Source organism: Acomys minous (genome assembly GCF_964271855.1).
Source record: "Acomys minous genome assembly, chromosome: 10".
Taxonomy (NCBI): domain Eukaryota; kingdom Metazoa; phylum Chordata; class Mammalia; order Rodentia; family Muridae; genus Acomys; species Acomys minous.
Genome location: NC_140491.1, coordinates 38,259,478 through 38,285,877, shown reverse-complemented (window position 1 = coordinate 38,285,877; position 26,400 = coordinate 38,259,478). Strand labels below are relative to the sequence as shown.

The window sequence follows — 26,400 nt, the reverse complement described above, 5'->3', positions numbered from 1 at the left end:
ACTTTTCCATCCGCGTTTGACTCTACAGTGTGGACTTGCCCCTGCCTGGCCGTAGTGACACAGCGTCCACAAGAGCCGCGCAATTCTGTGGCAGGACCAGTCATTTGCCCCATTTCCTCCACCCAGAAGCCTTCCTCCTGCTGGCCTTCCTTCAGTCACATGACAGGAAGGGTGCCTCCGCCAACGTCCAGACGTCTGCCTCTTCCCCGCCCCCCAACTCCCCGGCGCACCGTACGCAGAAGGCACTGGCAGTGAGCAAGCACCGAGCTCTCCGCGCACTCCGGTTGGAGAGCGTTTGCACGGCTCGGCGCGGGTTCCCGGATGTCGGTCTCCCGCAAACCCCGCCCCGCCCCGCCCCACGCTCGCTCCGCCCTCTGCGCGCCCTGTTCCGTGCCTTGAGGTTGCGGTCAGCGAGAGCCGCTGCAGCAAGTCGGGCTGCCCGCGAGCGTGAGGCTGCAACCTACTCCTCCCGCCGACGAATCTCCAACCAGGACTCCGCCCGCCCACGCTCCGGGCCCAGGTCCCGTTGCACCCCGCCCGGCTCCGGAGAGCAAGCCGCCGTCGCCGCGTCCAGAGGAACCCACAGCCGCCGCCGCCGCCGCCGCAATCGCCAGCCGAGCAAGATGGTGAGACCAGAGCTCCCGGATCGGGCGAGGGAGGGCCCGGGGCGTCCTCCTCGGTAGAAAATTCCAGAGGCCTGGCCGGTGCGGGTGCGGGGCTCCCTCCAGGTCCTCGGTCGCTTGCTCGTCCCCCGGCCCTGCGCGCACCCGAGCCTTTGCAGTCTCCAAGGCCCTTTGCAAGCCTCCCCAGCCCCTGCGCGCCTCCTTCGGGCCTCCGCGCGCCCTCCGCCCCCCTGCAAGCGCCGGACGTCCCCGCGCCCCCCGACAAACCCCTAGGCCTCCGCGCGCCCCGAGACTCGCCGCCCCCGCCCTCCGGGCGCCCCTGGGCCTCCGGGCGCCCACAGCGCCGCCGCCCCCGGGCTCTTAAACCCGCGGGCCTTCTTGCAACCCTGGCTCCGCCGCCTCGCTGGGCCTTAGCTGAACCCCTAGTCCCGCGGGGCTGCGCCCTCGCTACCCTCCTCCACGTGGAGCCCACTTTTCCGCCCCCAGATGGGTTTCCAGGTTGGGTATGCTGAAATCCTGTGGAAATGATAGTGTGCGGCAAATGGCGCTTTATGTAAGACCCACTTCTCCAGAGTTGTGCTTCCTCCCCCTCACTCCGCATTTTCCAGCAGCGAGCCTTGGCAGGAATCCTTCCACTTTGCTGCCTTCGCTCGCTTTCGTACTTCTCTCGCTGCTGTTTGCAACCGTAGGGGCTTAAAAAAAAATTTTTTTTTTCCGCCGCTGCTTTCCTTTGCGTTGATGAACATAAAAGGGCCAACATGTATATTCGTTAAGACACGGCGCAACTTGATCCTGGAGAAATGCTTATATGTGTTTGTTAATGTTTTCTTAGTATTTTTTAAATTTTGTTACCCTCGTCTGTCCGTTGCTTGTAGGAGTTTTTGTACGATGGCGATTTAAAATTTCCCTTCCTTACTTTCGTATTAATCCCTAGGTGGAATCCACCATGTAGTGTTTCTGGCTGACGCTAGGGGTGTGCCTCCTGCCTGTCACGGTAGCCAAGAAATCTATGACGCCTTTAGCTTGTTACCTTACTGGTTCTGTAGCTCCACTTGGCCGTTTCCTCTTTGCAATCAAGAATTGTGTTCATAGGAAAACATAGCCGCACTGCGCTTATGTGTCAGTTATTCAAACACGGCATTGGATTGTAACACTTCTTGTAAATGTCTTGGAGCACTTAACCAGAGAACTTCAGACTGATTTGGGTTACTTACAGCTTTTAATTGTACAATATCCCCTTGTGTGTACGATTTAAATGCTTCAGATGTGAATTGTTTATTGCAATTGAAAAATTGTTTAGGTGGTGGTCAGAGAGCGTGAAGTCAAGTCAGCTTTTTATTTTATTTTATTTTTTAAATATAGGGCTTATTGCTATCACTCAGACCCATGTTAGGAGCAGTTTTAATGAATGGTTCATGATTTTGGAATGTAGAGGAATTTTTTTTTTCTTAATTTGGGAATCGGTTCGGACGATTTGGCTCCTTAAAGAAGTATATAACTTAGGCTTTTCCAGACCATTGATGAGTATTAATACAATCGTAGCAATTTGAAGTTAGGAATTGCACTTAATATTTTTGTTTGTTTGTTTTGAGACTGTTTTTCTCTGTAGCCAAGGCTAGCCTGGAGCTCATCGCTGGCCTGCCTCAGTCTCTGAGATATGTACCATCATAACTTTCTGTCGGAGTAACCGATGGAAAGGCTAAACTGTTCAAAATAGGCCTCCATTCCTTCCTTCCTCACTCTCAGGCTTAGAGTGGATGCCTCAGGCAGTTACATGGTTTATACATTCTGCAAACCTGCCAGATAGGGCTATTTTATAGCAACAAAGTAGCCGAAGCTAAGAAATACAATGTAGCCAGGGTCTACCATGCTTTAATCCCAGCACTCCGGAGGCAGAGGCAGGTGGATCTCTGTCAGTTCAAGGCCAGCCTAGTCTACAACTCAAGTCCAGGACAGCCAAGGCTCCATAGAGAAACCCCGTAGGGTGGGGTGGGGTGGGGGGAAAGAAATACAATATGACTTGGGGGCTGAGAAGATGGCTCAGCAGGCAAAAGCACCCTATGGCTTTGAAGGCTAAATGAAACGTTGTTCATTGTAGTGGTTAAAAAAAAATTTTTTTTTAATTTTAACTGGTTGTATGTGGGGAAAGGGAATGTGTATAACAGTACAGTTGCCTTAGGAGTCCAGAAAGAGGGTCAGATCCTCTGCATTCTGAGTTACATGTAGTTATGGACTCCCATCCGGGTGCTGGGGAGCAAACCCAGATTCTCTGCAAGTTCAGTATGTGCTCTTGACCTCCAAGCCTCTCCAGCTCTCATTTTTATTATTATTTTTAAAAAAAATTTGTATTGTTGGTAACTGAAAATTAAGTTTAGGGTTCTGTGTGTTGGATCTCTTTACCACAGCTGTTCCCTCTGCCCAGTGACTTTTTGTTGTTGTTGTTGTTGTTGTTTGGCTTTTTGTTTTTGTTTGTTTGATATTTTTTTGAGATAGGCTTTCTCTGTGTAGCCCTGACTGTCCTGGGACTCGATCGGTAGGCTCTGTAGACCAGGCTGGCCTTGAACTCACAGAGAGAGAGAGAGATCCACCTGCCTCTGCCTCCAGATTGCTGAGACTTAAAGGCATGCACCACCACAACCCAACAGCCCATTGACTCTTAAATTCTTCATCTTCCTGTGGCTCGGTGACATTGACAATGTTTTAAGATGCACTTTATAATGTCTTCCAGGCCATTATTTTCCTGACCCTTTCAGCTTCCTTAAAAACTTTCCCAGTTCATATTTGTCGTCTTTTCCATCCTTCCAGTTCTGCCCAAACACAGGATTGTCTGGGTGTGAAACTCACAGTGTTGTTTGGAAATATCAAGACTATGTGCGTAACAAGATGTGGCCATATGGAACACCGATTAACTGAGAATATGCTGGGCTTCCGAGTGATCTGGTTAATTTTCCAACTGAAGCCTACATTTCTGGAAAAATTCGTTACCTTCAGAAAAACCTATAATAGATCCTGTAGTTTTCATTTATTGTCACCCAATTAGTTAAAATGGGAAAGTACAAGTTAGAATTTGTTAGAGAATCCTGTGTGTGTGCGTGCACATGCTCACGCACGGATGCATGTGCACATGTCTGCGTGTATGTTCATTCACATGTAGAGGTGGATGTTGGGTGCCTTTCTCAGGAGCTCACCACCTTTTTTTTTTTTTTTTTTTTTTTTGAGGCAGGCTTCCTCACTGAACCTGATACTCCCTTATGGGTCTGTGCTGGCCAGTGCACGCCAGGGACCCTTCTGCCTCATCCCCAGAACTAGTGTAACAGGTGTTTTCTACCCTTCCTGGATTTTTTCCATGAGCGCTGGGTAAATCAAGAACTCAGGCCCTCATCTGAGCCAGACCTCTAAAAGACACATTTCTGGAAGTGTTTTTATTTGCTGCTTGAAAAGCAGGTAATTTCAGTCCGGCATGGTGGTGCATACCGCTAACCCCAGTATTTGGAAGACAGGCAAACTGGTGTCTGCCTACCCAGTTCCAGGGGTTTGGGTTAACTTCACTTGCTCCAGGAGTAGAAGCCTATCCTGCCTTCACTCTATTTGAATTTAAAGCTGCTAAGCATTAAGGATGATACTAGTTTAGGTATAAGATCTGTGAGTACAGAGCACCTAGGAATTTCTCCTCAATCGTGTTGTGTGTATGGCTGTTGCATTAGATAATACTAATTTGGGCTGTTGAGACGTCCCATTGAGTAAAGATGCTTCCCCCCTCCACCCCTCACTCCCCCCCCCCCCCCCAAGCTTGACATCCTGAGTTTGATGTCACACTGACATGGTGTGAGAGAACGGAGGAGACCTGAAACTTATCTTTGGACTGTCATGCGACCCTCACTCCACCATACACACAAATAAACAAAATCAGTACTATGGATTTTGTTGTGGATAAGTATATGGGCGTTATCTTAGTTTTAAGACAGTTTTAAATTTTAAAGAGATTTATTTCTTAGTCATTTTTAGCTTTTTATAAATGTTTCCATTTCCACAAACTGTCTGTGTCAACCTATTTTATTGCCAGTAGACTTAGAATTCTTTTTTTTTTTTTTCTTTTTCTTTCTTTCTTTTTTTTTAGGAGACAGTTTCTTCTCTTATTTTTTTTTCCCATTGTGAATGAGAAACTTGAAATGGATCAGACTATGGGATGCCGAAGCCAGCTAAGAATCAGTCAGCAGTGAGAGGGATGAGCAGTGTGGAAGAGCTAGGTGTCGGCTAAGGCAGGACAGCAGGATGAGTAAGTCAGCTTGGGCCAGGAGAACAAAGCCAGGCTGATCGTGCACTTCAGTCTGAGTAAAGCAACAGGGATTCACTCATAGCAACAAATATTTGTAGACTGTGTCGGTCACTGCTTACTGTTCTCTTTGTCGTAAAGATACTAACATCTGTTTTCCTGTAAGTAGGAAGCAGAAGATGAATGTCAGTAGTTGGAAATAGCATGTGATGAATGGCGTGAATATTGTAGACAAAGCCTGACAAAAATTGAGCAAAGAGCACAGGGAGTTGGGAATTAGAGAAAACTTCAGGACGTAGAGACTTGTGCTGGGTCTAAAAAGATGCTTAGTCTACCTCAGAGGAGATGCGAGGGCATCTAGGAGATGTTTCACAGCCTGAAGGTAGGAGGAGAGTGGTTGTTTTTTTTTTTTTTAGTGATCCTCAAATGTGGGTCTGAGAACAGCATGGTCACTCATCTGGAAGCTTGGTGTGCCCTTCCCTACAACAGCCCGGCCAAACACTGTAGGCTTTATTTTTTATTTATTTATTTTTCTTGAAGGTCTTGGGGTGATTGTGATGCTAACATGTGAGAGCCACTGCTTACGCCGTTACTTATCTGAATTGTAGTTGGGTCTGATAATCTACTTAGCACTAACAGCGTAAACATGGAAGACATGATTATTATCTCTAAGCAAAGTCAAGGTGAGTAAACAAGCGGTGATTATGGGATACGAGGCGCGCTTTTAACACACTAAACTTAGGATGCTGTAGCAGCGAACGAGGTGAGAAACAAGTTTGATTCAGATTGGGGTGAGAGTCACAGCCTCCTGGCAGACTCTGAGCTGTCTTAAAAGGATGACGCGCTGTGGCATGCTACAGCTTCCATGATGAAGTCTTTTTTTTTCCCTATGCTTTTTTTTTAAAAAAAAGATTATTTATTTTACATGAGTACTCTATCTGCATATACATCTGCAGGCCAGAAGAGGGCATGAGATCACATTATAAATGGTTGTGAGCCACCACGTAGTTGCTGGAGATTGAACTCAGGACCTCTGGAAGAGCAGACAACCCTCTTAACTGTTAAGCCATCTTTCCAGCTCCTTATGTGCTGGCTGGGAGCCTGGATATGAGGGGATGGGGAGATGAGCAGAACTGGGGTGTGTGATGTTTACGAATCAACAAAAAAGTTACGAAAGAAATAAAAAGAAGAATGTGCGGTCGTCAGTCACCTGGGAGGCACTCTGCATTATGTTCACACTCGTTCACACTCACAGAGGCATGATGGTAGAAAGCCGGTCAGGGACCACAAGTGGCGATGGAGCCCAACATTGTTTCACATAGTATTTTTTAATTTTATAGGAGTGTGATCTGCTCAGTAGATAAGACACTTTGATTAAGCATTAAATGCTAACTACTTCTGTTAACAATTGTTTCACTCCAGTATAATGTTCAAAAAGTTACACTAGACATTTGCTTTATTAAAATAGGCTTTGTGCTAGATGGTTTTGCTTGGCTGTAGGCTAGGCTAGTGTCAGTGTTAAATATGTTTTGAGATTACATTGTTAAATATATTTTTGAGATTTATGATACTTTGAACTTATGTTTCTCAGTTCGTTAACTTCTTTGCAAACTGAGAAACATTGTGTTTATCATGGTTGTAGGGTAAGGGGAGAGAAATGTGAGAAAAATTAATACTAGATCTTTAGAGGTGCTTGCATGTGATTTCTGTAAACACATTTGAAGCCATTGTTTTTAAGCATTAAAGAAGTTTTTAAGCAGCAGAATGACATTTATTTTTAAGAGAGCGTACTTTGTAGTTTGGTTATTTTAATAAGAGGTAAATCTAGATGTGGGAATTAATTAAGAAATCATTACATTAAAGTGGAGCAGCCACTGTGGAAGTCAATCCGGAGGTTGTTCAGAAAAGTTAAAAAGTGGAAGTGCCAGTGAATAAAGGTGTGTGCTGCCTCAGGATGCAAGCCTGACACACCTGAGTTCCATCCCTGGGGAAGGAGAGAGCCAACTCCACAGCATTGTCCTCTACGTGTGCATGCATTCATGCAAGCATACATGTGTGCTCATGCACACACACACACTTACTAAAAAGATAGAACTACCGTATGACCCAGCTACACTATTCTTGAGTGTATATACGCAGCAGAATCTATGGTAGCATTTTACAGTTTCTTGTGCGTACTCATTGCAGAGTTTTCACCATAGCCAATGGGTGGTCCTCCCCTGTGTGCAGCGTTTTCACCATAGCCAATGGGTGGTCCTCCCCCGTGTGCAGCGTTTTCACCATAGCCAATGCGGAATCATGTTATTTACAAGGAAGTGGATAGAGTTGGAGATTGTCATGTTAAGCTAACATCTAGATTTACGTGGAGCAGATGTAAATCAGTGGTTCTCGGCCTTCCTGGAGTGATTCTTTAATACACAGTCCCTCATGTTGTGATGACCCCAGCCATAAAACTCATTGCTACTTCATAACTGTAATTTTACTGTTATGAACTGTAGCGTGGGTATCTGATACACAGCCCCTGCGAAAGGGTCATGTAACCCCGCAGGGGCCAGGACGCACAGGTTGAGAAACACTGGTTTAAATGAATGTATGCATACATGCATATGGTCTGAAAGTAGAAGGGAGACAGTTTGGGAGCAGGAAGGGAGTCAGTCAATAAGGAGAAGAGAATTGGCTGTGAGTGAAATACATGGGCAAGTATTACAAAGATTTTTTTTCATGCAACCAAAATAAGTAATAAATATAAAAATGAAAAAAAAAGTAATTGTAATTCATTTCAGAAGTGTCTTGGTTGGGGTTACTGCTGTCATGATGAAACACCATGACAAAGTTCAGCTTGGGGGGAAAGGCTTTTATTTGGCTATATACTTCTGTATGACTATTTATTTGGTTATATACTTCTGTATGACTATTCGTTAGTGAAGGAAGACAGTACAGGAATTTAAGCAGGCAGGAATCTAGGAGCAGGAGCTAATAACAGAGGCCATGGAGAGGTAGTGCTTACTGTCTTGCACAGCCTGTTGTTGTTGTTGTTGTTTTCCCCGACACAGAGTCTCTCTGTGTAGCCTTGGCTGTCCTTGACTCTTTTTGTAGACCAGGCTGGCCTCGAACTCACAGCGATCTGCCTGCCTCTGCCTCCCACATGCTGGGATTTTAAAGGCGTGCACCACCACGCCCGGTGCTCAGCCTGCTTTTTTTTACAGCACCCAGGACCACCTGTCCAGAAGTGGCAATATTCAAAGTGGGCTGGGCCCTCCCACATATATCACTAATTGAGGAAATGCCCTACAGGCTTGCTCGCATACAGCCCCACCTTCTGGAGACATTTTTCTCAGTTGAGGCTCCCTCCTCTCAGATGGCTCCAGCTTGTGTCAGATTGTCATAAAAGTAGCCAGCACAGGTAAGGACCTGAAAGAATGCACTAATGGTGCGGATGGAATGGAAGGACGAGACGTGTCTGCGCTTAGGCGGGAGAAAGGGACGACGGGTTGGTGCTTCACTGTTGGGCAGGAGTGAATCCTTCCTTAGTGACTGGGTGAGTGGCGTGCCTGTCCAATTCAGGCACAGGCCTGAGTTCCTTTTAGGGCTTAGCTCTGTGCTAGGGATTTATGGGGAACACTAGACCTGTCCTCAAACTTAAGTTTGCTCAAATGCCTGTTACATCTCTAGTGCTATCCTTTGGTGATGTTTGCAATACTGCATTGCAGGGTTCTAAGTTCTGTAGGCCAGAGTGTGAACTACAAACGACGCTGCTTGTATTTACTCTTTCAGTTTCATACACACCTGATTTACTTTTTATCAAACGCCCCCATTGCACCCTTCCTTATTCCCTTCTCCCTCCCACCAAGCCCCCTATTGATACCAGCACGAGACTACATTTAATTGGGGTTTCCTGCAAAGTGTATGGAGGTTGTTTATTTGAGCAGGGCGCAGTGGCTGCACTTCTGAGGAATATGACTTCCTTTTCCCCAGGTACACCGAAGTGCTTATAGCTGCCCAGGGAGCGAGCGGTGAGGCTTTAAATATGGGTTTGGTTTTTGTTGTTGCTTTCTTCTCCTTTGTAATACAATCACTAATAAAGATTAGAGGCCGGGCATGTTGATATACACCTTTAATGCCAGCATTCAGGAGGCAGGGGCAAGCATATCTCTGAGTTCAAGGCCAGAGAGGGCTATGTAGAGAGACCTAGTCTCAAAAAATAAAAAAAAAATTAAAAAATAAGGTATTGGTGATAGGGGGTATGCACATCTTATGTGTGCTTATAATTTTTTCTTTATAGTAACAATAGAAATTAATCTCCAGTTGAGAGTGAAGTTACCAGGGAACTGCTGTGTATTTTCTGTGCATCCTCCTGGCTGCTGCTGTGTTTTGTTTTGTTTTGTTTCCTGCTTCATATTTCACTTAGCTTGTGTTCTTATTTTTCAAGGCACTGCCTTTCTGTGAAGTCCAGTTCAGAGGTGGTATAGCTATATAATGTGGTTGATTTTTAACTAAGCTTAGACCCTGATTTCAGTTCCTTAGTGGCAGCAGTGGGGGTTACAGGAGCTCAGTAGTGCAACTAATTAGTGCCTACTAATGTGTGTCTTAGTGTTGAGGCTGGGATATTTATGAAAAAAAAAAAAAAAGCCGGATGGAGTTCTTGCAGTGTCCGAGTGGTCCGAGAAGGCATCACAGGAGTGAGTAGACTATGCAGGCTCGGGCCTGTTTCTCCTATAAAGCCACCAGCTCCACTACAGGGTTCTGCTCTCATGACTTCTCACAGGCTGTGCTTTCAGATGCTATCAGCATCCTAATTTGATGGTTAGGTTTCAACACAAGAACCTTCTCAAGAGGATATCTGTGCCCTAACTTTCTGCTCCCCTAGACTTCCCTTTCTGGTCCTAGAATCCAAATCTGCAGTGTCATTTGAACCAGGTATAAGTGAGCTTAAGCGCTTCAGGCATGCCAAGGTGGAGTCCTCCTAGAGCCCTGAAATTGAGTTAACACTCTGCTAAAACACAGTGGTAGGACCTGCAGAACAGGTGTTCCCATTTCAAGCCTTGTGGCTTTGACTTTTCTTCGAAATGTCCTAGTTTGTAACAAGGATGGCCATTTGCTCTCGTTTCCAGCACCTTTTCATTTGCATTTTTGACCCCGACAGAACGGCTTTAATGGGCTGCATTTCTTTTTTTAGGGCTTATTTTTGTTCTTGAGACTAGAAGAGAGATTTGGTTCCCCTGAAGCTGGCATCTGAGCCATCCGATGTGGTTGCTGGGAACTGAATTTGGATCTGTCAGCTTGCATGCCGAGCCATGTCTCCAGCCTAAGTTAGCATATTTCTACCAGCATTCTGGGTAGGAACACTTAATCACTGAGAAATTTTAGGCTTTCCTTACAGCCCGTTCCTGAGCCTTCACCCCAGTAATGAGGTTAGTTCATTCACAAAGGCAGCTTCTCGGTCCTTTATAATAATTCAACAGCAGTTTCAGCCAGGTATAGGTGGGACATCCGAACCATAGTATTGTGGTGTCTGTTGCTTACGTTTTTCTTAGGTAGTGCTGGTCTAGAGTGGTTACGCATCTCTGGTGACAGTAATCTTCAGGACTAGAATGGGGTTGGGAGTTGGGAAAGATGTGAATTTGGATTCTGGCTCTGGTGGCTTCTCCTCCTCCTCCCCTCCTCCTCCTCCTCCTCCTCCTCCTCCTCCTCCTCCTCCTCCTCCTCCTCCTCCCCTCCTCCTCCTCCTCCTCCCCCCCCCTCCTCCTCCTCCCCTCCCCCCCTCCTCCTCCCCTCCTCCTCCTCCTCCCCTCCTCTTCCTCCTCCTCCCTCTCCTTCTCCTTCTCCTTCTCCCTCTCCCTCTCCCTCTCCTTCTCCTTCTCCTCCTCCTCCTTCTCCCTCTCCCTCTCCTTCTCCTTCCTCCCCCCTCCCCTCTCCTCCTCCCCCGTTCTTGTTCTTCTTCCTCCTCTTCTTCTTCTCCTTCTTCATTTAACATACTTGGCTCTTGACTCCATTTTTATAGCGCTGAGCCTTCTGCAAACTTAAGAGTTGGCTTCCGTGACCACATTTTCGACTTGCTGTTCCACTGCTCTGACCACCGTTGGCCTCTGTTTCTAGACTCTCATGTGGGTTTGGTCCAAGATTCTCCTGCCACACCCCTTTTTAAGTCACTTACCTGTTTTAAAGTCTCATGTATTATAAAGAGATACATTTTTATCTCTTTATTATTATTTTTATTTTTGCCACCAAGCAGTGGCAGCTGAATCCCGAGTACACTAATGTACCTGAAAACAACGAACAACAAAAGCATGTGGTGCCATGTCCAGTGAAGAAGAACAGAGCGTACTGTTCACTCACTCCGTGTTCTTCCTTGTGACTCAGTTTAGTCATTTATCTGGCTTAGAAGAATTTATTGCATAATTCCTATAGACGTTGCCCATCTATTCCTTATTTCCATACTTGGCTTCAGCTATCCCTCACGCCCTGTCAGTAGTTCGTCTGTGCCTTTACAAAGCTATCTAGCAGATTTATTACCCAGAGCAACTGTGTTAGGATTTTTGTTCTTATTAGTATGTTAGCTGTAGAATGAACGATCCTGAGTGTCTACACCAAAGGGCTTTCCTTAAGCTGAGTCTGCCTAATGTCCCTAGGTGCTGGGCACTGAACCAGGCACTACCCATGCTAGGCAGGCACTCTAGACTGAGCTACAGCCTCAGCTAGGGCATCTTATTTCTCAGATATAGTTTTAAGAACATGAAGGCTTTAGGGTTTTGGGGTGGGGTGGGGTGAGAAGTATAAATGTTATAATAACAAAAATATCCTATAATTTAGATCTGTTAAGTGCCTTCTTAAATCTTTTATCCACTGTCTCTGCCACAGTTCCTTCCTGGACTGTTTCTGAAGCCAGTGTAGTGCTTTTCAGTTTTTTACCTTTAGTTTCTTCACTGTTTCTCATGCTGCCACTAAGCTGTGCTGGGGAAAGGAAGGCTAACGGCCTCCGACCTTCAATTACAAGTTACTGCTTCTCTTCTACGCCTAGGTTTTAAACTCCTTTGCGTGGTATGTTTGCCCTCACCCTTAATTTCTTCCCATTCTGTCTTTTGGGGGAGTGGGGTTTCACGACAGGGTTTCTCTGGGTAGGCTTGGCTTAGTTTTTGTAGACTACTGGCCTGGAACTGACAGGGAGCCGACTCCTGCTTCTCCAGCGCTGAGATTAAGGGTGTGCGTCACCACGCCTAGCGCCATTCTGACTGATTCTCTAACCAAGTCAGGCTGTTTCTCAAACCCCTCATCCCTTTCACTTTTTGGTGCTTTGTTTTCCTTTCCCCTGTCTGGTTTGCCTTCCTCTTTGTTTGACAACTTCTATGCTGGTGGCATTTTACGAAAAACTGCTCATTGCCCTGGACAGTTAGTGATCAGCTGTTTGTCAGTGACTTTCACTATAGCCCACCCAGTGTTAGTGTGCTTATATATTTGTTGTCTCTGGCTAGGGTGACTTAACTAAAGTCCTGTGTGTAAATGCCTCCATAACCGTCAAGCTGTGTATTAGGCACATTGGGAAGCTGCCCCGGAGGAAAGTGCTGTTGCTTCTGAAAGTTAGGGAAGTGCTTTTGCTTAATGATTATTTCATGTTTGAATAGGGTGTTATGTGTAAGAATGTTATTTTTATTTGTCAGTTGTAAACTTTTTTCAGTTTTTGGGAAACTCAAAATATGAATAGCAAGCCACAGGTGGTGGCGCATAGGCCTTTAATCCCAGCATTTAGGGAGGCGGAGGCAGGCAGATCTCTGTGGGTTTAAGGCCAGCCTGGCCTACAAAGTGAGTCTAGGACGCAGAGGAACCCTATCTGAAGAACTGTGTGTGTTTGTGTGTATGTATGTGTGTAAACAGTGATTACTTTTCATTAAGCTAAATTTGCTTTTTCTAAATAGTCTAGGAACAACTGATAAACCGTGAGTATAATTCTAAATCTTTTTATTTCATTGAGCAAACATGTAATATTCAGTGCATGAAGTAAACATTGCCAGATATAAAGATGAAAAAAAAAAAAGACGGCAGTGGTAAAGAAATTCATAGCATGCAAGAGTCAGGTACCTGGAATGAAGAAGTATTAATAAAACATAACACTTGTGTAGTAGACCTAGCACAAGGTACTGTCTCTGCTTGCCCAGTGTAGCAGTTTGTGAATTTTGCTACACTGAGTCTAGTCACATTACTCAGTAGTGTATAAAGTCAAGTAATCCTGTAAGTGCTGAAGAGCCCTTCACTCTGTTATATGGCCTCACAGAGTTTCAGGTGATAATGTGTAATGTACCCATGCTACAGAGCAGTGGGCTTGTTTGGTGTGGTTCCTCCCCCCTTTATAGCTGTAATGTACCACGAGGTAGGTAGAGGGGTGTGTGTGGATGTATTTTGGATTACGTAATGTATTTGATGAATTGCCCCCCCCCCCAAAAATTTTTTTTTTAACTTTTTGTTTTAAGAGAACTCAACTACTGAAATGCAGTATGTAACACTGTCAGGCTTAGTTTTTGTAATGTGGTCTCTTGTCTGTCTCTCTGTGTTTTCTCACACACACCTGCTTGACTGTACTTGGATCTTAGTTACATTTCATGTTGCTCTGATACAGTTCCTCAACACAGGCACTGTAAGGGAGACTGGGCTGTTTTTGGCTTACAGGCCCGGGCCATCTTTTGAGCCGTCGAGGTACGGAAGTCCGTTCAGGTGAAGAGAAGTGAGAGTGCCGTGAGTGCTGAGTCTTGAGCTAGCTTCCTCCTTTTGTACAGCCTGGGACCTAAGCCTGGTAAACTATGGCCCACACTTCTGGGGTCTTCCTAACACAGTGATCTAATCAAGGCAGCATTTCACAGCATGTGTATGGGAGGAACGGAAGTGTGGGAATATGTGCACATGCGGAGACCAAAGGTTGACGTGTCATCTTGGCCTGGATTCCTCTCCGTCTTACATATTGAGGCCCCAGGTCGCTCAGTTCAACTTAACTATTAGGCTAGTCTAAGTAGTCCTCCTCGCCTCTGCCTTCCAAGCACCAGCATTGCAGGTCGCTACTGTGCCCTCCAGGTCTGTGGACATTTGGGATCTGAACTCCAGTCCTCGCTATGGGGCAGTACTAGTTTTTTTAACTCACCCAGACATTTCTTCAGCCTACATAGTCTGTTAAACCATCCTGTAACTCTCTGGCTCTGCGTTTATAATTCTATGAAGCAATGCATGTCTTATTGTTTAAGCCACCTGGATACTTGTAACCAAAAAACCGCAATTGATACATCTTCTACCTTAATAATCAGTGTGCTGTGCAGACAGGGTTGCACAGATAAAAACAGATTATGTAGGCTGCCTGCCAGGAGAGGACCACTTCTCCCTCAGGCACTGAAGGGTGGGAAATGATTTCCTCCATTGTCTGTTATGTTGAGAAGAAAGTCTTTGCTGCCTTTCTTGTAAAAGGCGTTTTCCTTAGGTCTCATTATTTTATCAGTGGCCCGTTTACACAAGATAAAGACTTGGCTCCTATTCTGAAGGTTAAGTTCTTGTAACCTGGCCCTAAGTTACTCGCTCCCATCAAAGGCTGGGCCTGAAAGCACTGGCAGTTAAGTTACCTCTTTAATCGTGTGCTCTGAGCGGAGCTCACAGATTACCGATGAGCTTGTAGTGAAAACTGCATCTGCCTTTCAGAGTCTTGTTGTATTTCATCCCCTGTGGTCCACCTTCATCACATAGATGCTGCATCAGAAAGCCCAGAATGACAAGCATGTGAGCAGTTTGGTGGTGGGAGCGTGAACATTACAGTTGTTTGGGAAACAGGCCATCAAATGCTAAACATAGAATCACTATGTGGCCTATGAATTCCATTTTATGTATGTTATCCTTATGCTCCTCTGCAACTGGTATCTTTATCAAAGCATTCTTACGGTGAATCCGTGTTACATGAGTCAGGATGATAGCTGGGCAAGGCACGTTGCGTCTGTAAGGATCTAAGCACTTAGGAAATCCGAACAGGTTTGTGAATTGGAGGTCAGTTTGGTAAAGACCCTCTGAGAAAAACCAAAAAGAATCAGTATACTTCTTTTATTGTTGATCAGCTTGCTGTGTTGGATATGCCACTTTCAATTTAGTTATTGGTCTGGTGTTGCAGGATATTTGATCCCATTGTGAACCCCAAGACTCTGAACTGTGAAAACCTGTTTCTTGTTTGGTGTGGTTGAGCCCTAACATACACCTTTAGTCTAAGAACTTTGTTGTAAACCGGTGATTAAGGTGTGGTTCAGCCAGCCCTAGCACACACCTTTAATCCAAGAGCTTTCTGTACATAGGATTTAATAAAGTTAACCCTAGGTCAAGAGGGGGAGTAAGAAACCAGCTGACAGAGATCAAAGACTAGGAGGAAGTGTGGATAAGGAGGGGGTTTTTGAGCTTTGAGCTAGCAAGCTCTTTGGCTTAGTTCTTTTGGCTTTTCCTCCTGGGCTGTCAGCTGAGCAAGTGAGCTTCTTGGGCGTTTTCCTCTGAGAGAGCTGAGTAGGAAGGTCAGCTGGTCCTTTCTCTGCCTCTCTGAGCTAGCAGGTTCTCACCCCAGCATCTGTCTCCTTTGGTAAAGTCCTTTGGTAAACAATTGGAATTTTCAGTTTTTTAAAACGATAGTCAGCCCCCTCCCCCCCCCCCAAAAAAACCTTGTTCATGAATGTTCTTAATAGCATTAATCAGGATAGGCAAGAAATGGAAACAGTCCAAATGAGTGGATAAATACAATGTAGCCATATAATGAAACATTACAGAGTAGTAAAGGGACACATACTGATTTGGTTTTGTTGTGTAGCCCAGGCTGGCCTCAAACTGGCAATCCTCCTGACTCAGCTTCCCAAATTCTGAGATTATAAGGGTGGGCTTCCATGCTTGGACATTGTATGGGTTTCATGTAGCCGTTTGAACTGACCCTGAGTGTATTATTGTTGAGTAAGAGCTAATTACTTACTGTGTGTTTTTATACTTTTTAGTGTCTCATCACTAGAATATGTGTAGAGCCAGGAGGTAAATTGGTGCTTCCCATGGGTGGTGTGAGTGGTGTTTGGGGGATTACTAATGGAGAAAGGCAACGTTGAGGAGTGATTGGTGTAGTGATGGTTGTACAAGCCTGTGATCTGCTAAAACTTTTTGTTACACTTGTGATGAGTGTATGTTGTGTGATTAAAAAGCTGATGTTAGGCATAGTTTGGCTTAGGCCATAGTTTGTAAGCCAGTAGTTATTTCCATTCTCCTGCAGAGTGATTTGCTTTCTGTTGGACTGTGCTTTCCTTTATTTCTTCTGTATACTACATGTTTTTCATTCACAGTTTAGGTGCCTGTCCTACAGTGTCCTTCTAGGTTCAACTATCACTTGATGGTAAACACAGACACACACACACACCCCCCACATATGCGTTAGTGTTCTTTGACCATTCCCTGTCTTACTTTGTATTTCACATCTTGTGGCCCTTAGTCAGTATGTTTCCACAACCTGGCCTTCTGCTAGGACTTTATTATCTTTTCTGTTGGAGATCATTCTTTTCAATTGTAATAATTGAACATATCATTCCTATGGAATTTTCTAGTTTGAGGTTGTGCTCATTTTACGTAAAAGTAGAATCCAGTACCAAGTTCACATTACAGCCTACAGGAAGGGTTGGAGAAGACAGTTCGTGTCGTGCTGTTTACATTTGCTCACTTGCTCTTGTCAGTTTCGCTCACCTGGCCCATACTGTCTGCTGTCTGCTTGTTAATTTTGACTATTGTGTTAGAAATCAACATTGCTATGCCAGTTTAGCCACTTGGGTATGTTTTCTCAGGTGGGAAAATGCCTTAATAACTTCATGTTTCTGTTGTGTAATACATAAAAACTTTTGTTTTGTGATATATTGTAGCAAAGCTGAGCCTTTTATTTTTTAAATTAAAATTAGCATACAAAGTCTTAAATTTGATTATGGCATTTTCAAAGTGGTGTAGTGATTCTCTTTCCCCTTCATCCCCATTACTTTTCTCTTACCCTCTTATCCCTCCTGTATCATCACCCCCTCTAGTCTGTTTCCTCTTTCATATCTCATGTATTATTTTCCTCTACCCTGCCCCCACTGCCCAGTGTTTCCTTTATAGTCCTATTCCCTTGCTATTATGAATATAGCAGCAAGGAGCATGAATGTTTAAGTGTCTGTGATAGTGTAATGATACCAAGGAATGGTTTTCTGTGTCATATGATAGTTCAATTTTTAATTTTTTGAGATGCCTTCAATACTGATCTCCATAATGTTGTACTGGTTTGCACTCCACCAGGAGTGAATACAGATTCCTTTTTCTTCACATCCTTGCCAGTATTATTGTTAATTTTCTTGATGCTCTTTGCTGCTATATCCATAATAGCAAGGAAATAGGACCAGGCTGGAAATATCCTTCACGGAAAAGTAGACAATGAGAATGTGATATAATCATTATATTAAAATAAAATCGTGGAATTTTCAGGAAAATGGATGGATCAGAAAATGATAAATGACATGTTACCTCTCATGTGCAGATGCTAGTCTGTAAAGAACACGAACACACACACACACACACACACACACACACACACACACACGGTAAAGTCTAAGAATAACTATAAAGGAAACATTGGTCTTCTAAGAGGATCTTATCTTCTAAGAGGAAGACCTAGAATGATGCCATCTATTTTTGTATGGCTAATAAATAAAAAAGTATGGAGAGAGGCTTAGTTTTTAAGGGCTCTTACTGCTTTTCTTAATTTGTTGCTAATCCTATTATGAATCTTAGTAGATGATATATTAACGGAATACATATACTTATTCTAAGAATATTACAGAATACTGTAGATTATGATAGTGCCAGGATAGACTATTAGAACCTTTACCATAGAACCATGTTCAGTTGGATTAGATTTTTTTGTTGTTGTTTGTTTTGAAATAGTCTAATGTATGTGAGGCTGGTCTTGAACTCCTGACTTACCTGGATTGGCCTCCCAATTGCCTGCACATGACAGTTAACCATCTGTGACTCCACTCCCTGGGGAACCTTGGCTTCCAAGGGTACTAGACTTGCAAATGGAAACATGCAAAGTTGCCGGCCAACACAGCCATACATTTTTTTTTTTTTTAAAGCATGGGAATTAATGTTAGACTAGATTAGCAAGCCACTGTGAAAATTTCATCTCCTAAAGTCATTATAAAGACATTGGCAACTGGGCAGTGGTGGTGCACACCTTTAATCCTAGCATTTGGGAGGCAGAGGCAGGGGAATCTCTCAGTTCAAGGACGGCCAAGGCTACACACAGAGAAACCATGTCTCCAAAAGCGAAAACAAACAAATGAACAACAACAACAACAAAACCCAGTTGGCAGGGAGGAAGGGAATGCACAATAATGTGGATTCTTGTTACCTAGCAACCAGTTTACAATTACAATTTGTGCGGTTCTTATAATGTGAGTCTTAGAAAATCCACAATGAAAAGAATTGAAATTAGTGTCCATATTTTTATTCTTAGCCCTGTCATACTTAAACTTTTTTCTTAATTTGTTTCTAATTCTGTTATGAATCCTAGTAGTAGATTATATATTAATGGGATACATATATTTATCCTAAGACTACTGTAGAATAATGTGGGTTATTATGATAGTGCTAGGACAGATGATTAGAAGCTTTACCATTGAACCATGTTCAGTTGGGTTAGATTTTTTGTTGTTTGTTTGGAAATAGTCTAGGTGAGGCTGGCCTTGCGCTCCTGATCTTCCTGGATTGGCCTCCCATTTGATGGCATGCTAGTATTAAAGAACTAAGCCACAACTCTCACCTTTTATTTCTCTTTTTTTCTTTTCCCATTTAGTTTATTTGCAGCTGACAAATTTTCTTCTTCGTTTTTTTAAAAAAATTTTTTTTGGTATGCTGTTTGTTTTGATTGATGTTTTAGTTTTAATTTTACTTTTTGTTAACTGTTTTGAGACAGTGTTTCACTGTATCGCCCTGGCTGTCCTGAAACTTGATGTGTAGACCAGGCTGGTCACAGACTCACCTGCCTCTGCCTCACGATTGCTGGTAATAAAAGCGTGAGCCACTGTGCCTACTCCTCTCCCCCTTTTTAGTTTTAAAAAACTGTCTCAGCTGTGTTTCCCAGGGTGGTTTAAGTAACAGGCTCAAGTCATCCTCTTGCCTCAGCTTCCTGATTATTAGAACTAAAGGCGAGTTCTCTGTCCTTTGGATTTGTAGGGTTTTTGTTTTGTTTTGTTTTATCTCTCCTTTGGGTGGGGTAGGTTACCATGTATATGTTAGTAATTTCAATTATCAAAGTTGTATCTCTACTGACAGTCTAATCCAAGCCTAGGTTCTGTCAGTTCTTGACACACACACACACACACACATCATGGATATCCACAGACCATTGACAATCTCAAAGTTGTGTGTTGTGGGTACAGTACTGAGATCGTACACAGTTGATCAGGCTTATCATACTGCATTATGTGTGTGCCATCTTCCTTTTAACTTACAAGTGGTTCTGTTAACGAGGGTTAACAGTAGACTCTGGTCTTTACATGCAGAAAAAATATAGTACATCGGTTTTTATCAGATGTAAGTTTCCATAGTAAAAGTTACATCCAGATAGTACCATGAAAGAATTGTGTGTGCTAGGGATCAAATCATAGTATAAAGACAAAGTATGAATAAGTCAGTTGAAAATTAGGGCCTTAAAAATTATTCTTCTTCCAAAAGTAGCTAGTTCACTTGGAATGAATTGTTGGTTCCTGGCCCTAAGATAGCAAAGTAAAACGTGGTCGAAGTGTTCGGAAGGATATGTGCATATCGGAAGGGCGCAGGAACCATTCGCCCAATGAGCAGGAACGATCACCAGCTGCGATTGAAATGACTTAAGCATCAGATTAGATGATACTGATAAATTATTATAGCTCAACGTTGTAAAAATCCATGAGTCCATGCCAGGCATGGTTGTGCGCACCTTTAATCCCAGCACTTGCAGTAGAGGCAGGTGGATCTCTGAGTTCAAGGCTAACCTGGACTACAGAGTGAGTTGCAGACCAGCTAGTAGGACGTGCAGTGAGACCTGTCTGGAGAAAGAAAAGAAAGGGAAGAAGCCCTTAATAACAAAGAAGCCACACTGGAAGAATAATACGAATAGAAAGTTGCCACATACAGATATATCGGTTACCTATTTACTTGAAAGCATCAGAATACCACACAGTTACAATTTCAATGTCTAATGTGCTTAGCTCTGCCTTACTGTGTCTTCTGAAAGTTGGGATCACAGGGTCTCAAGGGAAGGTTTGGTTGAGAGAAAGATTCTTACCTACATTAATTGACTGTGAGCAGCCCTCAGTTCCTTGGCGGTTGGCTGGAAGCCACCTTCAGTTCCTTACCCATGGCCAAAGCATGCATGCTGAAAAATATAAGACTATCAGCAGAATAGAAAATGCAGTTACTTCCAACCTAATACAGAATGGTCATACCTTAGTTTTCTGTCAGAATATACAAGTGGAGGGTAACACACAATTTTGTGACAGTCTTAGAATCTGTTATGATAGTAATGGCCGCGTGCAGTTGTCTCATATTGTCTGTATTTGCTAGAGGACCTGTGTGAGGTTTAAGCTGAGGTTTTGAAATTTACCTAGCCCGAAAATAACTTCCCACAAGGTTTATATACTAAATAGCCGAAAAGAGAGACAGGATATCTTTAGTGGGCAAACTGAAGATGCTTTTATTCTTTAATCCAGGGCCTCATGGCTAGCTTTGAGTTCCTGATCCTCTGCCTCTGTCCCCCAAGTGCTAGATCACAGCCCTTTGCCACCATGCCTGCCTCATTACTAGCAAAACTAGGAGAATTTAGCATTTCTGCTGCTTGGCTATCCCCCGTCCCCAGTGTGCAGTGCTGAGGGCCAGACTATAAAAATCTATGTTCCTGTCCTCTGATGACTGGGGAGAAGTCAATACCACCTTATGAAGAGGGATCAGGCAAACATGTTGAGGTCAGCCTTTAAAAAAAATCGTGAAGAAGTATAAAGACATAAATAGACTGAAGAGCTGTTCAGCTGAAAATACTGAAGAAGACAGGACAATTGCCAGGCTGTTTCAGGATTTTTTTTTTTTAATTAAAGAATATTGTTTTAAGGTTTCTAAAAGCAACTCAGGGAGGAAAGGTTTTATTGGTTTACACTTCCACATCACAGTCCATCCTTAGAGGAAGTCAGGGCAGGAACCTGGAGGCAGGAGCTACAGCAGAGACCTGGAAGGCTTCTCTCCGTGGCCTGCTCAGTCTGCTTTCTCACCCACTGCAGGCCCATCCCGCAGGGCTGGCATTGTTCCCAAGGGGCTAGGTGCTCTCATTTGGGTCATTCATCAAGAAAATGCCCACAGCCTGTGAGATGGAGGCATTTTCTCAGTTGGGTTTCCTTTTCCCAGATAACTCTAAATTTGTGTCTGGTTGACAAACAAAACAACAACAAAAACCAGGACAAATGCTATTGAGACAACACCCCACCTTACACACACCCTCAAAAAAAAAAAAAGGATGGTCTCATGTAATCCAGGCTAGCCTCACAAAGTCTCTGAGGATTGCCTTTGACTTAACAGTTCTCCCGTTATTGCCTGACTGCTGGGTCACAGATGTGCACTGCTATGCCCGATTTATTTTTACTGGGGAGAGGTATATTTATGATATGTATTGTAGAAGAATAAACCTGAGTGTAGATAGAGATTTATTTACCTTATGATATTTCTTACAAATTAGGTGATAGGATATAATGATGGACTTTTAAGACATTTTAAGAAATGTCTTAACTCAAATTATAATATGCTTTTCTTCACTGTCACATGTTGAGCCTTGTGCTGTTTGGCTGGGCTTTGTGTTTTCCTTTAGTGTGCTTGCTGGTTCTGTCCCACTCTGGAGTTAGCTTACTGGTCTTAGAAATCTTTGTCTATGGTTAAGCTCAGAACAGCCTTTTCATTCATGGCTGATGCAGACATTGTGAGGACTGTACCTCAGTCAGTGCCCTGTGTGTTCAGACCTGCCCATCCCTGGTGGCATTCCCAGCTTTCTGAGCATCAGAGCGTTCAGCCCACTGCTAGTTCTTTCCTTGGCTTTGGAGATTGTGCTTCTAATGCAGCAGAGGATGGAGGGAGCTCTCTACAGATACCAACTTGCTACAGATTCTGGGCCTGGGTATCTGTTCCCCATGAATGCGGCCTTCTCAGACGTCTCTGCCCTCCAGGGAGAGACCCCAGGCTCCTGTTTATTGGTGATTACAAGTCATTTCTGAAAAGTGCTCTTTCATGCAGTTCTCTGACTTACTGTTTTGCACTAGTCTCCCAGTTGGTTAACATTACAGGTTATGGGCAGATACTACTTATTTGTTTGTTTGTTTGTTTGTTTGTTGATCAGCATAATGATAGTTCTTGGTTTTTCAAGACAGGGTTTCTCTGTGTAGCTTTGCTGTCCCAGACTCTCTTTATAGACCAGGCTGGCCTCGAACTCACAGTGATCCGCCTGCCTCTGCCTCCCTGAGTGCTGGGATTAAAGGCGTGTGCCACCACGCCCATAGTGATGGTTCTTATGCCAGGCATGGTGGCACACACCTTTAGCACATGCTAGGCAGAGGCAGGCAGGTTTCTATGAGTTTGACTGTGGCCTGGTTCACATAGTAAGTTCCATCCCAGACAGAGTTGCATGTCCCAAAGCCAGATATATAGTTTATCTTCAACATCAAACAAGTAGATTTATTTAAGGATTTTATCAAGTGATCTTGTAAATGATTTGGTCATATTGTACAATGCCTGAATTCTGCACGCTTTCTTAAGTAAATTTAAAACATGTTAGCTTTAGGAAAGCTAGGCCTGTATTTTTTTTTCTTTCCTAGAATGCTCTTCCCTTTCTCTAATATGGGGAAATACATAAATTAAGGAACAGGATGACTTCCTATGTAAGGAAATACCTAGAAGTAAGTTTTAAGTAGCTGGCGTTTTATAACGTTCCTGTTAACATCTTGCTAATATTTCAGTTGTGATTTTGAAAACGTTGTTTTACTGAATGTTCATAATTGGTAACAAGGATTTTCTTAACAGTTCATTTTGCACTCTTGCTAACTTTAAGTGGAAATGACAGGAGTACTCTCATTCTGAACTTTATATCAAAATGAGCTCATTATTCTAATGTGCTAGCAACAAGCCTAAAGCCCCAGCAGCTTGAGGGCTGAGATAGGAGACTCGGCAGTTCATTGTCACACTTAACCTACATAGGAAGCTCCAGCCAGTCTGGGCCTCGAAACAGAAATAAACAAAACAAGCGTAGTTCACCCAGCACGGCACATAAGTGCGTCGCTGGTCTCTAGTGTGTGGGATTCTGTCTGTGGAGTATTTATGCTATTAAACATACTTGAATTGCATTTCAGTAGAATGGTTGCATGTCTTAATGAGAACTTATTCTTTGTCAACCACATTGTTTAATATGTTTTCCTACCAGCTAAGAAGTAAGTATACTTTATAATTCTGAACATAAATTTATGTTTAGAGTTTATGTTTCATTTACCTGTTTTGTCACGTAAAATAGTTGTTTAATATTGTAAAGACCTTCTGGGTGTGTTTCATAACTAATTGATTCTTTCTTCTTCCCCCAGGGAAATGAGGCGAGTTACCCTTTGGAAATGTGCTCACACTGTAAGTTGAATATAATGTCAACGAGCATTTGTTTCGCCTATAAATCTCTGTGAGAGGAGGGTGTGTGTGTGTGTGTGTGTGTGTGTGTGTGTGTGTTATAGAGTACATCTCTGTGATGTGTATTTACTGTTTTTGTATCACATGTAACCTACATTAAAAATGGAGAATGCATGGAACACATTCTTTTAAGTCACCAGAGTAGGGAGTATTCTTAAGAAATAGATTTTATTATTAATGCATGTACAGTATTGTAATTAAAGATTAAACCCTCAAATCTCTGCAACCAAGGGAGAATTCTTTTCAAAGTGAATTTGTAATCATGTTGATTTTTGGTTTTTGTCTTGTGTTGTTGTTGTTGTTGTTGTTGTTAATCCATGGATCTGGACTCCTTTGTTTTGTAATGTTAATAGCTGTGCCTGGAATTCCCCATATCATTGGAGAAAGGGAATTACAAGAATATGAAAGCTGGACTTTAGTGGGCTAGAACTTGTCACATAACTCAGTCAACAGCCACCTGGACTGGGGAGTAGAGCCTTCCATGCCCTTAGGAAGGAGAAACGGTTGTGCTAAATTTGTATTTTTTTAATTTGAACGTTGAGAATTTGGGATCCTGGTGGAATGGAGAGGGAGGTGACCATCTGAAGATCAGCATTTCTAGAGGGAAAGCCGGTTGTCAAAGACTTCTTCGGTTACTGTAAATATTTCTTTATAAGTTTGGGGATGGTTTTTAATTTTTAATTACATTTTACTTACTTGTACATATGTGTGGGTTATATGTGCCACAGTGTCAGAAATCAGGGGACAACTTGTGGGGGTTGGTTTTCTCTTTGCACCATACAAGTCAGGTCCTAGGGATCCAACTGAGGTTATTAGGCATAGCAGCAAGCCTCTTTACTGGCTAAGCTTTTTTTTTTTTTTTTTTTTTTTTTGGCCAGCTCCTTGTCTGTCTGTCTGTCTGTCTGTGTATGAGGCCTTAGCTAGACTGTAACTTTTAATGTAGATCAGGCTGGTCTTGAACTCTCAGAGATCTGCTTGCCTCTGCTCCTAGAGTCCAGGGATTAAAAGCATACAATTGTCAAGTATTCTATTGCTGTGAAGAGCACCATGACCATGGCAACTCTTAGAAAAGAAAGCATCTAATTGGGGCTTGCTTGCAGTTTTAGAGGTTTAGGCCTGTCATGGCAGGGAGCGTGGAGGCATGCAAGCACACATGTGTATATAGCTGAGTGTTCTGCATCCAGACCCAAAGAGAGAGAGGAGACAGAGGAGATACACACACACACACACACACACACACACACACACACACACATACACACACACACACACTCTCTGGGCCTGGTTTCTGAAATCTCAGTACCACTCCAGTAACACACTTCCTCCTACAAAAGCCTACCTCCTAATCCTTTGAAATAGCACCACTCCCTGTGGACAAGCATTCGAATCCATCCACCTATGAGGGCCATTCTTACTCAAACTATACATCATCCCTGGTTATTTTAGTCTTATTATTGTGTGTATATGGTCTGCCTCTGTGGACTACACACATGCGTGGAAGTTGGGAAACAACTGTGGAGTCAGTTCTCTCCTGCCTATACATGGAGGTTTTCTGTTTTAAGAATGGCCCTTCAAGATAGTTGCTGTAATCCTAGCACTCAGGGAGGCAGAGGCAGGTGGATCTCCCCGAGTTTGATTTGAGGCCAGCCTGGTCTACAGAGTGAGTTCCAGAACAGCTGAGGCTACATAGAGAAACCCTGCCTTGAAAAAACAAAACCAAAAACAAAACAAAAAGACAATTGAGGTTTTACTGCCAGTTTTCTGTCTCAGCATATTGTAATTCCTGTTAAACCTTTAGGGTTAGAAATTATGTCTTTAGAAATACTTGATACACAGGATGACATTTATTATTTTTATTTTGTTCAATTTCATTTGATAATGTGTAATTAGAAATAAAAGACGTGTGACTTGTGTTCTTGGCATGCTGTTTTTATAATCAGACTTGCATCACTTCAGTCCTGTCTGCCCTCCTGTTTGTGCACCTGCTCCCCCACCCCCTCAGTCTTGAAGTCATAATTCTGTTGTATCTGAACAGCTTCAGTGTCGCAGTTGCTTTTGGTGTTGGTAGGTTTTATTAATAAAGTCTTGTGTAAGCACTGTACCTGTCACGGTTTTCCAGTTACAGTAGGTCTGTTAGTGAGTGGACTAGACCTTTGTCATTATCAGCAACTCCCAGCATAATTTGACCTTGTTCTGATACTTAGACACTTTAAAACTAGCAAGCAGGTACCAGACCCCTTGGCAGCTGTTTCTGCAGCAGACATAGCTCTGTGAGGTTTGGAAGGTGGAGGTTAGTGTGATTTGTACCGCTGTGTTGTTGCAGCGTTTCTGGAGCCAGAAGCCTAGCGTTGACTTCCTGGCTGCCTGGTTTTAGGGTAGGCAGGACCTGCTCTGATAGTGCCGTTCCACAGTGTGGCGTAGAAATGTTCTTAAGACTTTTATGCAGTGTGCCTTCCCTCCCTCTGCTCTTCTCTCTTTTCCTTCCCTGCCCCGACCCAGGTATGGTGGCATACACCTGTAATTCCAGCCTTTGGACGCTGGAGGAGGAGGAGCATCGTGAGCACATGTAATGCAAGCAACCATGTCTTAAAAAGACAACACAGGACTGGTCGGTCAGCTGACTTACTAGACTTAGGTGTCTGTAGTAGAGCCCTGGAGAGCACAGTAGTTTTAGGAAGGTGTATGGACAGGTTGTGCCCTCACAGGGGAATGGAGCAGTGACTGACCTGGGCTAGACCAGGAGAAACGAAGGACTCCCATAGA

General features: G+C 43.5%; 1 protein-coding gene across 1 annotated transcript in view; it reads left to right on the top strand.

The window, feature by feature from the left end:
* Positions 1–489: 489 nt before the first annotated feature.
* Positions 490–26,400, top strand: part of PPP3R1 (protein phosphatase 3 regulatory subunit B, alpha) — a 41,541-nt gene continuing 15,630 nt past the window's right edge. Inside the window, exons 1-2 of the mRNA XM_084799542.1 lie at positions 490–626; positions 23,541–23,580. Coding sequence (XP_084655668.1) covers positions 624–626; positions 23,541–23,580 — 43 coding nt within the window. The 5' untranslated portion in view covers positions 490–623. The remainder of the gene's footprint in view (positions 627–23,540; positions 23,581–26,400) is intronic.